The sequence below is a fragment of the Fragaria vesca genome, linkage group LG4 (genome assembly GCF_000184155.1).
Source record: "Fragaria vesca subsp. vesca linkage group LG4, FraVesHawaii_1.0, whole genome shotgun sequence".
Lineage (NCBI taxonomy): Eukaryota > Viridiplantae > Streptophyta > Magnoliopsida > Rosales > Rosaceae > Fragaria > Fragaria vesca.
The window spans coordinates 5,529,988-5,542,412 of NC_020494.1; the positions used below are offsets into that span (position 1 = coordinate 5,529,988).

At 38.3% G+C, this 12,425-nt stretch overlaps 2 protein-coding genes across 2 annotated transcripts; one reads left to right on the forward strand and one right to left on the reverse strand.

Moving 5' to 3' along the window:
* The first annotated feature begins 2,999 nt into the window (after positions 1-2,999).
* On the forward strand, positions 3,000-9,857 carry LOC101297822 (dymeclin-like). The gene is made up of 18 exons (XM_004296531.1): positions 3,000-3,373; positions 4,560-4,799; positions 5,244-5,307; positions 5,395-5,524; positions 5,613-5,757; positions 5,985-6,233; positions 6,319-6,403; positions 7,025-7,127; positions 7,296-7,421; positions 7,498-7,611; positions 7,884-8,002; positions 8,177-8,249; positions 8,361-8,453; positions 8,528-8,617; positions 8,803-8,922; positions 9,017-9,108; positions 9,337-9,394; positions 9,502-9,857. Exons 1-18 carry the CDS (start codon positions 3,178-3,180, stop codon positions 9,580-9,582), a joined length of 2,178 nt encoding a protein of 725 aa, XP_004296579.1. The 5' UTR covers positions 3,000-3,177; the 3' UTR covers positions 9,583-9,857.
* A 633-nt stretch (positions 9,858-10,490) lies between these two features.
* On the reverse strand, positions 10,491-11,051 carry LOC101298112. Its single transcript, XM_004296532.1, has 2 exons — positions 10,892-11,051; positions 10,491-10,804 (listed from the first exon to the last, which is right to left on the reverse strand). Exons 1-2 carry the CDS (start codon positions 11,024-11,026, stop codon positions 10,598-10,600), a joined length of 342 nt encoding a protein of 113 aa, XP_004296580.1. The 5' UTR covers positions 11,027-11,051; the 3' UTR covers positions 10,491-10,597.
* Between the last annotated feature and the right edge of the window lie 1,374 nt (positions 11,052-12,425).

The following is a 12,425-nucleotide window of genomic DNA, read 5'->3' on the forward strand; positions in this document are numbered from 1 at the left end:
TCCACCAACTCTGCTTCCGCCTCTCAAACCATCAACTCCACCATCTCCGCCACCTCCTCCATCTCGATGGGCTACGTTGATGGCACTCTCCCCTGCCCCCCGTGCTTCAAGACCAATGAGGCTGGTCAACTCACAGATGAAGTAAATCCGGCGTACCGCACCTGGATCGCTCAAGATCAGATGGTTTTAGGCTGGATACACAACTCAGTAACCCCTGCTGTTTTGGCCACAGTTGCAAGGTCCACAAATTCCTTTTACACTTGGTCTACGAACACGATCCGTCCGTCCGTTTACAATTTCCTCCAACAAGCTCGCCTGTCCGGATTCGTGTCTAGTACATTACATTTGGTTCGATAGGGCTCTGATCAAGTACAGTCATTCGAAAAGTACCGAAACCAGAGAAAACGGCTCCTTAGCCTCTACAACAACTCAGACAAAATACTGTCTAAACTCCTTGCTAACCGTTTAGCTACTACCGAATCTGATCTCTGAAAACCAGAATGCTTTTGTGCTGGAGCGGCAAATCGAAGATAACTTACTTCTTGCTCATGAGTCGTACCATTATCTTAAGCTGAAGAAAGGGGAAAACTGTGAGGTAGGCCTAAAATTGGATATGAATAAGGCCTCTGATCGGCTTCAGTTGCCTTGAAGTTTGATTCTATTTCAAATAATCACCAGAAGACAATAATCAATATCATAACGTGGAGATATACATTACCTAAAGTCCCTTTTTGGATGCAAATGAAGTTGACATTTGTATACATTTAGTTATATATGTAACTTCACTAAACCAGGTACCCTAAAATAATTATTTTCATGAGTATCCTCAGTGTTTTCCAAATATATTCAATATCTCTATTTTTCAACAGCGTGATAGATATGTGAATACCGGGTTTTAGATCTCTGAGTCGGCAAGAACTGCCCCAATATGCAAGCTTCTTCGTACTTTGGTGTTATTGTTTTTGTCTTTGTTTTACTCTGGGGTTGGTGTTGATAAGCTGATGTATGATTTTGTCTTGGTCGTGGGTGAGTGAGACAATGGCAAATTCAAAAACCCAACGGCACTCTCTGAGAAACAAGCAAGGCATACTAGCATAGTGTATCTATTTTCAAAGTGCTAAACGTACACAAAGCAGGCTGGACCCAGGCAATGACCTCATATCCCAGAAATAACGAAAGCAGAAAGCTCATCTTTAGCTACCGACACACCTTCATCCCAATCCATCCAGAAATACTACCCTGCATTCCCTCGGCCTGCCTTAATTTGTCTCTAGCTATCATCATATATCATCCTCTACTGCTCCTCATACTAAACTCCAAACCATTCGATCAATCATCATGATTCTACAAACCGTCATGAGCACCTATTGAAAGTTTGAAACTTCAGAATCAATGGACCGTTAAATTGCAACACAATTGCAAATTGTTTGCAATGTAATCTATTGTATTGGCGGTTTTAGAATATAAAAAACTTTACGAGTTTCAATACTCTAAACATTATAACTGACTTGACATCTCTTAACATACATTTTTTCAATAACTCCTTTTTTTTTTTTAAGACATTTCACGAAATACTTGTTTTGCTTCCTAGTTTTGAGAAATATAGCTAGCGTTTGCAAATTGAGGGCTATAGATCCCTCTACAAAACTTTTCTATTACTCGACAACTAATGACCACTTCTATTAAAACCCGTAGACATATGATTTGCTCAATATTAACTCATTATATGCATTGTCGACATTTTGTTATTAATTTGTATTATACATGAAATTTTTTGAAATCCTAATACAAGTTGCTTGAAACATGAGTTATGACGTTAATTTAATACATGAGTAGTTTTAATTGTACTGTCCATATAGTAAAAAAAACCAAGTTCACCAATTAAACATGACTTTTTCTTTTTTTCTTTCTAACAACTAACCTCCAATTCAATCAAACTAGCTCTTACATTTTTGAAGCCTTGATTAACGAGTCAAATTGTAGCATGGGATCTAAAAAGTCAACGGTGATGAAACCCATGGTGCACATTAAGTTGGTGGCACGTCCCGCAGCCAATCGAGTTTAGGCAGAATCCGATTGTCATTGGACGGTTCACCTCTTAATTAATTGTGGGGGGTTAATTAGGCCCGATTAATTAAAGTTGAAGTCATACTTTTCAACAAAATATTGTCTCAACTCTCAACGTGTCTTGTTGCCGACGGCGCCCAGACTGTTACAAGAGCACTCCACGCAAAGACTAAAATGCCCATTTTCGAAAATACACCCCCCTCGTACTTGATAGGCCCGAGCTTTAATCATTATATATCGTTAGAGCTCGTGAATCATTTAGTCCAGTAGTATAAAAATTATTTTTATAAATTAGGAGTCGTGAGTGTAACTCATAAAAGATTAGTTATTGCATTTAAATTGTTAAAAAAAAAGTTCACACCTTGAAAAATTAGTATTTTCATTCATAACGGGTCAAAATGCTATGACGCTATATTTTCGAGCTTAAGGATCAAATCCATACCACACCGCACTTGGTAACTCAGATCATATTTCTACGTACCATCAAAAATCACTCATAATATGAAACATGATTTAGGACAATAAATTAACGAAAATTTGTTGTTAGTTAACCGATATTATTATTATTATTTTCTATTTTTTTATAAGGGATTGATACAACACAAGACATTTCTAAAAAAGGTCTTACTACTGCTCTCCTCAAGCAAGCTTAATTTTAGAATTCTAAATAGGACTCGGTGCATCGTTGCTTGTACAATCGCATCCTAAAAACGCTAACAACATTTAGAGCGTCGGGGCCATAGGGGTATTTTGGTCACCAAAAAATTAACCGGGGAATAGACGCAATGTCGTATGGTTTCACAACCGAAAATGGTGCGCAAAGTCGTAGAGGGAGAGGGAGTACTAGTAAATCTCTTTTGGCTGTTGCAGACTTTGTAGTCTCTTTCTTCTCCTCTCTGTAAAGTGGCTCTCTCTCAAACCTTCCTCCCCAAGCTCTCTCTCTCCTTCCCTCCATCTCTTTCACACTCTCTCCTCTCAAATCTCCACCGCCCGATCCAGCCGGTAATGCCGTTGGCGCCAACTACCACCGCCTCCGATATCGCCGCACTCCTACTCCTCTGATCAGAGCCGCCGCCGTCGTCTTCTTCTTGTGCTTGCTGCTGCATTGGAATGGGAGCGGTGCCGTCAACGCCGCGCTGGGGCAGCTCCGCCGCGCGTCCGCTGGAAACGGCGGAGTATCTGATCGGGACCTTCGTCGGCGACGAGTCCTTTCCTGTGTCCTCCGATTACTGGCAGAAATTGCTCGACCTCCCTCTCAGTCTTCAATGGCCTCCTGACCGCGTTCAACAAGCTTGCGAGGCTCTCGGTCAGTAAACTCTCTCTCTCTTTCTATTTCTCTCAGTTTCTGTGTTTTGAATCGTGAAATTGTTACTTGCTTTGATTCAAATTACAGCATAATGATGTAATTAGGGTTCTGTTATATGCGGCATCAGCATTAGTTTGTGTCTTTATAGATATTAAGCTTAGGCGTGGTCATCACACTCGAAATCGAAGGATATTAACATGGTGATCAGCTTAGGCCAGTAGATTTCAGTGATTAGGGTAATAGATTTGTGATTTTTAGAGTTTGAAGCGTTGTTAGAGAAAGTTAACCATTCTAGAGATAGAGCACAAGGAATGAATTTCGAGTAAACTAAAGAAGCTACTATGCCGTGGGAGAAATGAAAAGGAGAAAGTAAGGTGCTTGAAATGCTTGGTTCAAGCTTCGGTCTTTAGTGAACTTTTTTATCTTACCTAGCTGGCTGGTGAGTTTTAAGCATGTGTTAACCAAGGCCATAGGATCAATCGATTGGTTCTCGGTTTGAGTAAAGAAAGCGCATTTGCTCATTATTGAGGGCATCGGATTGCAATTTGGTATCCTGTTGAATAACCAAAAACTCCTAACATTAACCAGAGTGTAAAATTGTCAGCACCTCTTAGGAGTATGATAATGGGAAAGATGGAATCATGGCTCTCAAATTCTAAATACCATTCTGCATAAATCTCATCTTTGTTGCAAGTGATTGGTAGTCAACCAGTAGGTCTCTCATATGCATGTAGTAGATATTGATGTTTAAGTGCATCCATTCCCATCATTGGTTTGTTGGAACAGTAACTGAATCATGTGAACTTTACTGATAAAGAACTCAGCCATGACTTTTTCCTAGTTCAAATTACATCAGTTATCAAAATTTTGATGTGCTTGTGGTTGTTTGATGATATGGGTATTGAAGATTCTGTATTCCAAAAGGGGATTGTTAATTTTACACGAGATTATAGAGTCATTTCTTCTTGAGTTGACCTTATGTGCATCCATTGAGTCCTGGAAATTCTAGAAATGTGCACGAGGATCCTCCCTTTTTTCTTTAAACTATTGATGAATGATGATTCGATAACTGTAATGGCTTGTGCCTCTTTTCTACTTCAACTTTTCGCGGTTGGCCATCTTTCAGCAGCTTAACATACCTGCATGTTCTCATATGTGTTTTATTTTTTTCGTCCCAATTTTGCAGCACAAAACAACTACAAAACCAGACACCTCGCAAAGCTTTTGATCCATCTGGCATGGTGTTTACAAGAAGCTATTTCAACTTCTGGTGCCCCTTCTCTTGTTTATGGGAAGGCCGTTAATGCAGTGTACATCTCATCTGTCTTTTTAAAGTACTTAATTGAAAATTCAAAAAGCGACAAGATGGAAGAGTTGTATTTATCTCTAGATGAAAGTGAGCCAATGCCAACTGATATTACAAGAGGTAATTTCCTTGTATTCTTTTTGATAAATGATGTCAAACCAGTAATGAGCTTTTCAATGGAATGTTTCATGATGTATTGGTTCTAATAATATCTTCAGCCTAAGTGAAAGTGCAAATTAATTGTCTTATTCAGTGTACCATGAGGTGTGCTATGGTATGAGGATTAGATGATAACTATAATTTGAGAATTAAGTCACACCTATTATTACAAAGAAATAATGGCTGTTAGTATTTTAAGCATTGCATATTACTCCCACCGGAGGTTGATTTTTGATGACTCAAAAGGGCACAACTTATTGATGGTTGAATGGACTGGGAAGTCTTCTTGTTTAGGTTTCTCATTTCATATACTTATTATCTGGGTTCAGATCCAGTTGACATTATGTAATAAAATGTTTTTGACAGCATAAATTTATAGCTATCTTGTTTCATTCAATTTTGCAGATCTTAACATTGAGGATTTCGTAATGTGTAGTGTGCTTACCTTTATCGGATCAATAGATGTAAGGTAAATTTCAAGTAATCTCTCATGCAGTTATGCCCTATTATTCATATTATGCGTACTGTTTTCCTAATTATATTTTCTTCATTGAAGTCCTGATACATACCTCCTTCACTTGGAACTGCTTAACTTCATGCTGATTGCAATGTCAACTCAGCTTCTTTCTGGCCCATCCCCAGGACCAGAAGATGTGAACCCATTTCTCGATGCTGCAATGTCTCAGGTTAATGGACAAAATTGTACTTATTTTAGTTGAAATTTCTAGCTGATGCCATTTTTCTTTAATCTTACATTAGTTTTGCAATGTACAGGAAAGCTCTTTGGTTATCTTGGTTGTTCGTAGACTGCTACTTAATTACATCACTGGACGTTCGATACCATTGAATAGTGCATCTTATTCTATATTTTCTGAAGGAAGCCAGCCTGGTGTTATACAAAGAGTCAGTTCTGCAGCAGGTATGGCTGTTTCTTTGATATACTTTTTCTTTCTTTCTTCAATCTTATGTTGACTTGGCTCCCTCCTGAGAGAACAGTACACATGCCCTGTATATATACCATATTCCAAGCTTTTAATTGTTGATATCTTTTTTTCTTTTATGCTTCTTTAGGGTGTCATGGTTTTTACTATTGTTGGGCAATATTGAATTATAACTTTCTGTTGACACCAATTATTTGCCTTGCAGCAAATTTTATGCTATTACCATTCAACTTTCTCGTCAGTTCCAGTGGTGAAGGCTCAAGAAGTCTTTTGGCTGATTGCAGTCTCCATGTGCTACTTATTCTCACTCATTATCATAAATGTGTTGTGGGCAAGGAGCCAATTACAGATAAAACAAATGATACCACTACTTCAAATTCACTTTTAAAAGGGAGTAGATATTTTTCTGACAACCCTTACTGCAAGGCCTTGGAACATGCAACAGATGTTGAATGTAAGATGCTTTAATTATCTCTTTATGTATTCTTATTATGAGGTTTCCTTCAAATAATTGGCTACAATATTTTTCTGGCTTGCAGTTGATCGTGTAGATACTGAGGGTAACGCACATAGTGGTCCAGTTTTGAGGTTACCTTTTGCTTCCCTGTTCGATACCCTTGGAATGTAAGTATCTGTTTTTCCTTCTATTTTCGTGTTTGTAGTCGATTCCTTTTTCTGGTGCTATTATTGTCTGATTCTTTGTATTTATTGTCATCTAACTTGCTGTGGGCTTCCTAAGATGGAGTGCATGAGTGTACTATGTATGTGGAAGTAAAATGATAGAAAATCAAGCTTCGGACATTTAGGTGTCTTCTGTGTGCATAAATGACAATCATATAAAAACAAATGTGTCCAGAACTAACAAATTAGCTTAATTTGCTGCTTAGTTTATGTTTTCTATAGTTTTGATTCCTAGGCTGTATTGTAGAGGCTGGTGGTAGCTCTAGTGGTTTACAGAGTTTACTCATCAAGTCCTACACTCGAGGTCCCAAGTACATACATCACCCACCCAGATATTGTATAAGAAAGAAAAAGATTCCTTGGCCTTAGTATTTTGCATACCTGTTTGTTAACATATACATTTATAATTTTATATCGACATGCTGTTCAAAGTGAAATTTTTGGGCCTTATGGTTTGGTGGTGATTTCCATGGGCATGCTACTCAATAGCCGTGCTCAATATACAGTGTATACAAGCTGAGAGTACAACTTTCGTTTTGAGTTTCTCATTTTCTCCCTCTGCAGGTGCTTGACTGATGAGGCTGCTGCACTTTTGCTTTACTCTTTATTGCAAGGAAATCCAGACTTTCTGGAGTATGTCTTGGTGCGAACTGATTTGGATACACTGGTATGTAACACAGCTGTATCACTGTCATTGGACAAAAAAAAAGAAAAAAGAAATGGACCAGTTTTTGTGGCAAAATTTGTGTTAAGACTTTAAGACATACTGTTACATTCTTTTGGACTTGAAATCAACACTTGATACTGATGCTTATTTTTGTTATGACATGGACAGTTGATGCCCATCCTGGAAGCGTTATATGATGCCCCAAAAAGGACATCTAATCAAATCTACATGTTGCTCATCATACTTCTCATACTTAGTCAGGATTCATCTTTTAATGCAAGCATTCACAAATTGGTAAGGCCTGGCTCCTGTAACCAACTAGTCATCATGTTTTCTAGGGGTCATATTAATATTACTTTCACATGCACAGATACTCCCTACTGTTCCCTGGTACAAAGAACGTCTCCTCCACCAGACGTCGCTTGGTTCGTTAATGGTCATTTCTCTGATAAGGACAGTGCAGTATAACCTATCTAAGTTGCGGGTATTTATCTGCCTCTTTAACTGTGAACTTTCTTCCAAGTGCTTTATGACTCCGATTATTAGATTGCTTATCACTTGATATCTATGTCAATTATATGTAACACCTTGCTATTTGTGTATTGCATAGTAATTTATTTAAGGTATGCGTTAAATTCACAGAACTGGAATCTGATTTAATAAGTTGGTTTCTTAGTGGTCACAGAACAGTGATTATTCTTTGGAGATTTTGTGTATTTCCCTGATTAACATGTTATCTTTGTTTAATTGCAACAGGATGTTTATCTCCATACAACTTGTCTAGCAACTTTGGCAAACATGGCACCTCATGTCCACCGTTTGAGTGCGTATGCATCCCAGAGATTGGTCAGCCTATTTGATATGCTTTCTCGGAAGTATGTTCTTTTCTGCCTGCCTTGTTGTTTCATATATTTTTTATTTTTTCTCTTTTCCATTAGCTTTACTCTACTTTTTTTTTTTCTTATTTGTTTGGGAGTTCTTACTTTTGTTTCCCCTTTCTTACCCTTATTAGAGCATTAGTTGACATGTTGTTGTAATCTTTGGTTTAGGTACAACAAACTAGCAGAGTTGCGTAATAATCAGATGACATTAGCCAAAGGCAACTCAATAGAAGATGATACTGTAATGACCACATACCTTGCATCTATTATGGCTGTTCCAAATTGTTTTGTTTAGTAAGTATCACCCTGTATTATTCTATTGTCTGCTAAGCTGGAACCTTTTTCGTTGCAGTCAACAGAGATGCATATATATACCGACTTCTTGAGACTTGTCCTTGAAATATTAAATGCAATTTTGACATATGCTCTGCCACGGAATCCTGAGGTATTGTTGTATTACTCTGAGGGATTGAGTACATGGTCCGGTTTCCGTATTTCTTAATCTATACAATGGTGCAGGTCGTATATGCGATAATGCACAGGCAGGAAGTATTTCAGCCTTTCAGGAATCATCCACGCTTCAATGAGCTGCTTGAAAATATTTATACGGTATGCTCGATATTATCTCTCTTAACTCCATTTTTTTTAAACAAAACTTTGTCATATTCTCATCAGTGGGCAATTTTTTATGGCACTTGGGCTCCTGTTTACCTTTTTGTTAACTTTCAAACAATATGAAGAAATCACCTTTTGGTGCATTTGACTGGACTAAAATTGTTTGTCTGGTTTTGTAGGTGTTAGATTTTTTCAATAGCCGCGTGGATGCACAGAGAACAGATGGAGAATGGTCAGTAGAAAAAGTACTTCAAGTCATAATCATTAATTGTAGATCATGGCGTGGTGAGGGAATGAAGGTAAAAGGGGAAAAGAGACATTGTTCGATAAGTTGATTTGAAGTTGTACCTGGTGATTGTTGTTTATAATCCCTTCATAATCTTGTTTCCTCAGATGTTCACCCAGTTGCGCTTCACATATGAACAAGAGAGTAATCCAGAGGAGTTCTTTATTCCATACTTGTGGCAGCTAGTACTGTCCCGCTGGTAACTCTCATCTGCTTATACAGTGGAAAAGGATAAGAAGAAAGAGTGTTAATTTTTCAATATGTCTTCTGTATAGCCCTCATTTTTGCCCGTATAGAAGATATCCAGTAAACATGTTGGAGGAGCGTCATTTAGTGATAGTTTTTGTTACTAATTTTCCAATCTTTATCAACTGGTACAGTTCCATGTTTAACTAATATAACTTTTCTTTCATGCTTCTCATTACAGTGGAATCAGTTTCAATCCTGGAGCCATAAATTTGTTTCCAATTGATCAACTTTCCGAGGTATGGCCTAATAACATAGGGCAGGAACATTTGAACTTAGTTTTGATTTACTTCCTGATATAAAGTTCTTCAGTAGCATGTAAAGTGAAATACATTCTTTTGTGCAGAAACAAAGTGATTATGAAGTGATGTCCAACAATCATGTAGATGGAGAGGTTCCCAAGCATGCGGTCTTTCTTGACCCATAGATGGAATATATAGGTTACGCCACAAGAGATGTCAAGGTTTCTTGGTGGATATGTAAATTATACATGAAATAGTAGGAAACAAGTAGTATTCTTCTCATTCTTTTCTGTTTATACGTGTGCAACACTAGAGGCCCTTCTATATAAGTAGATGTATCCCAAAATCTTTGATGTAATGAATAAAAGAAGATGCTCATTTCCATCTTCAATCTTCATAATGTACTAATGTCGTTCTGAAATAAGATTTGTCTCTACCGGTTGTCATTGAGCATTTTTACACAACTTTTAGTCATCTGGGTAGTGTATTCTCTAGTTTTAGCTTAGAGACGGCTGCTATTCTGCTAATCTTCTTATGTAAGGACTTCTGCCTTAAAATCTGAGGCTCTGAGCTTGTTCATTGCCTTTTCTAGGCTGATGTTTTGATCCTTAGGCTGTGTTTGGTAGACCTGACTGGAAAAGATTAATATCCATGTCGATCAGACTTCGATTGGAATGGAAATAGATTGGATTTGAAGCCTCAATCTTAAATCAGTGTTTGGGAAACAGTTCACAAGCTGGACTGGATAAACTTGAATTAAAGAAAAACAAAAACTCAACCCAAACGAAAAGTTCTTCGGCTCGATGGCTCGATGGAAACAAGTGATTCCAGGATAATCGAATTCTCTGTGATAGTGTCCCATCGCAAGAACTCATCGCCGGCGGCAACTGACATTGATTCCGGTAATCTATTTTGCAGACTTGCTCTATGTGCGGCGGTTAGAATGTTGCTTAGGTTAGAATGTACGAGCAATTTTCTATGCTAGATGGCTTTTGAGTATGATACTTATTTGGTTTGCATTTCTTTCAATTCGATTAGGGCTTTTTCTCTATTGTAATGGTAAAAAGAAGTTAAAGGATATTGCACATCATTTGATATTGCTAAACATCACATACGGATAGCCAAATTTCATTTGATATTGCTAAAACCTAAACCAAATCAAACATCAAAGTTCAGAGTACAAATACATGCCTCTAAATTCTACGGTTTTTTAACCAAATCAGACATCTTGTTTGCCAAGACTAGCTCAGCAACTGCAACACAAGCACCGACAATGTTTGCTAAGAGAATGTAGCCGTCCCCTCCAAGAAAACCATCCAGAATCCAGAACACAAAGGAAACCAACATAATCGCCGAATCCTTTTTCGATATACTTTTAACTGGAACGCGTCCTCTTACGATATTAATCTACAAGAAAAAAAGAAGAATTAATACTAGAGTCAAAACCATAGAAAGAGAGATATATATACACAACGAACTGAATCCAACCCTTACCATTCGCTTAATCGCCCAGTAGTGAAGAGCTATGCTTGTGAGACATCCCAAGAGACCAACAACAGTGTCAACTCCGGACTCAAATGGACCGGCAAATGAAGTGACCGCCGCTATAGGCACCGCGAGAGGTAACATGATGCCAAAAAGATAAGGCCGGTAAAGAAAAGGAAAAAACTGATATTAGATAATTAAACATAAGATAAGATATATAAATACTGAAAGAGAAAAGAGAATTTCCAGCTTACAGAGTCGCCAATAACATTGACCAAAGCCATTACAATCGTAACTCCAAGCTCCATCATGGCACTCACCCAAAATCATAAGCAAATTGTGCACAGAGAAAAAAGCATGATACATCCACATAAAGGCACTCAGGGTGCTGAGAAAATGCTTTTCAAAGCTTTTATTGCCAGTAAGTTCATCCTGAGCTGTACGGGGGATAAGAATTCCATCATCAAACACATCTCTCAAGTGCTGAATCTCCCTGAAGATGCGGATCACAGTGATCAACAAAATGCAGTATTTCAAAAGAGAGGGAACTGTGTCATGGTGCTCCCCCGGGGACCCTGTAACCAAAAATGGATTGAAGTACACGAGTTAATGAGAATCAATCATTTACCAGCAGAGAAGTTAAAAAAAGACAGAAGCTTGGAAGCCATGGAGACCAGTAGCTTCGTCTTCTCTGTTCCGGAGCTGCTGGACTGTTTATCGACGATTAGAGACGCCGTTAACGAGAACGCGAACTCCCTTCTGAGCTCCGTGGATATAATCAATGTGGTGGAGCAAAGAATATGGCACTCAACTCAATGGAAGAAGCAGGGCAGTTTGAGAATTTGCCGGGGAAAGGAAAACCTCTAGACCTGAGTAGCAACCCTCATGTAGACCCGGCAGATGATACATTGTACCACAATTCTCTCTCTCTCTCTCTCTCTCTCGAAGGTGGAGCTGAACAAGGAGATCATGAAGAGAAAGAGAAATGGTGATGGGGATGACAAGTGGGTGGAGACTTGTGAGGCTAGCTCTGAAGGTGCAGATCAACAATAAAGTTTTGGAATTTGGAGTATATATAACCTATATATTGTTCCTCTTGGGCACCAAACGTTTGAAATCAAGTGGGATGAGAAGGAGAGCTGTATCGAATGGAAAGATTAGTACTTTAGCATTTCTAGACTACAGAGGATGCTTGTAGAAGAGAAAGTTCTGAAATTTTTACATGTTCACTTCTAATTTTCTATCAAAATTGAATACTAAGAATGCTATGCCAAGCAGTTTACGAACAAAGAGAACAAAAAAACATTACCAGCAGCAGCAAAGTCTCCAGCAAGGACAAACATCACAAGAGCTGTGACCAAGCGCATCATCATCTTTGAAAGCTCAAACCTGTGACGAAGACAGAAAAAAAAACTTATGAAGAAGAAGATCAACCTGTGAATTTTGGGAGGAGAGGGAGAGAGAGAAGAAGAAGAAGATAAGTATACCAGAGGGAGGCTAAGCTTGTGACTTGTGAGTAGTGAAGGCGGCCTCCTCTCTCTCT

Excerpts from the sequence above, each read along its gene's own strand:
- LOC101297822 (XM_004296531.1), top strand. The coding sequence starts at position 3,178 with ATGGGAGCGGTGCCGTCAACGCCGCGCTGGGGCAGCTCCGCCGCGCGT. Across the intron at positions 3,374-4,559 it reads ACAAGCTTGCGAGGCTCTCG|CACAAAACAACTACAAAACC; the intron begins GTCAGTAAACTC and ends CCAATTTTGCAG. Across the intron at positions 9,109-9,336 it reads CAGCTAGTACTGTCCCGCTG|TGGAATCAGTTTCAATCCTG; the intron begins GTAACTCTCATC and ends TTCTCATTACAG.
- LOC101298112 (XM_004296532.1), bottom strand. The coding sequence starts at position 11,026 with ATGTTACCTCTCGCGGTGCCTATAGCGGCGGTCACTTCATTTGCCGGT. Across the intron at positions 10,805-10,891 it reads ACTGGGCGATTAAGCGAATG|ATTAATATCGTAAGAGGACG; the intron begins GTAAGGGTTGGA and ends TTTTTCTTGTAG.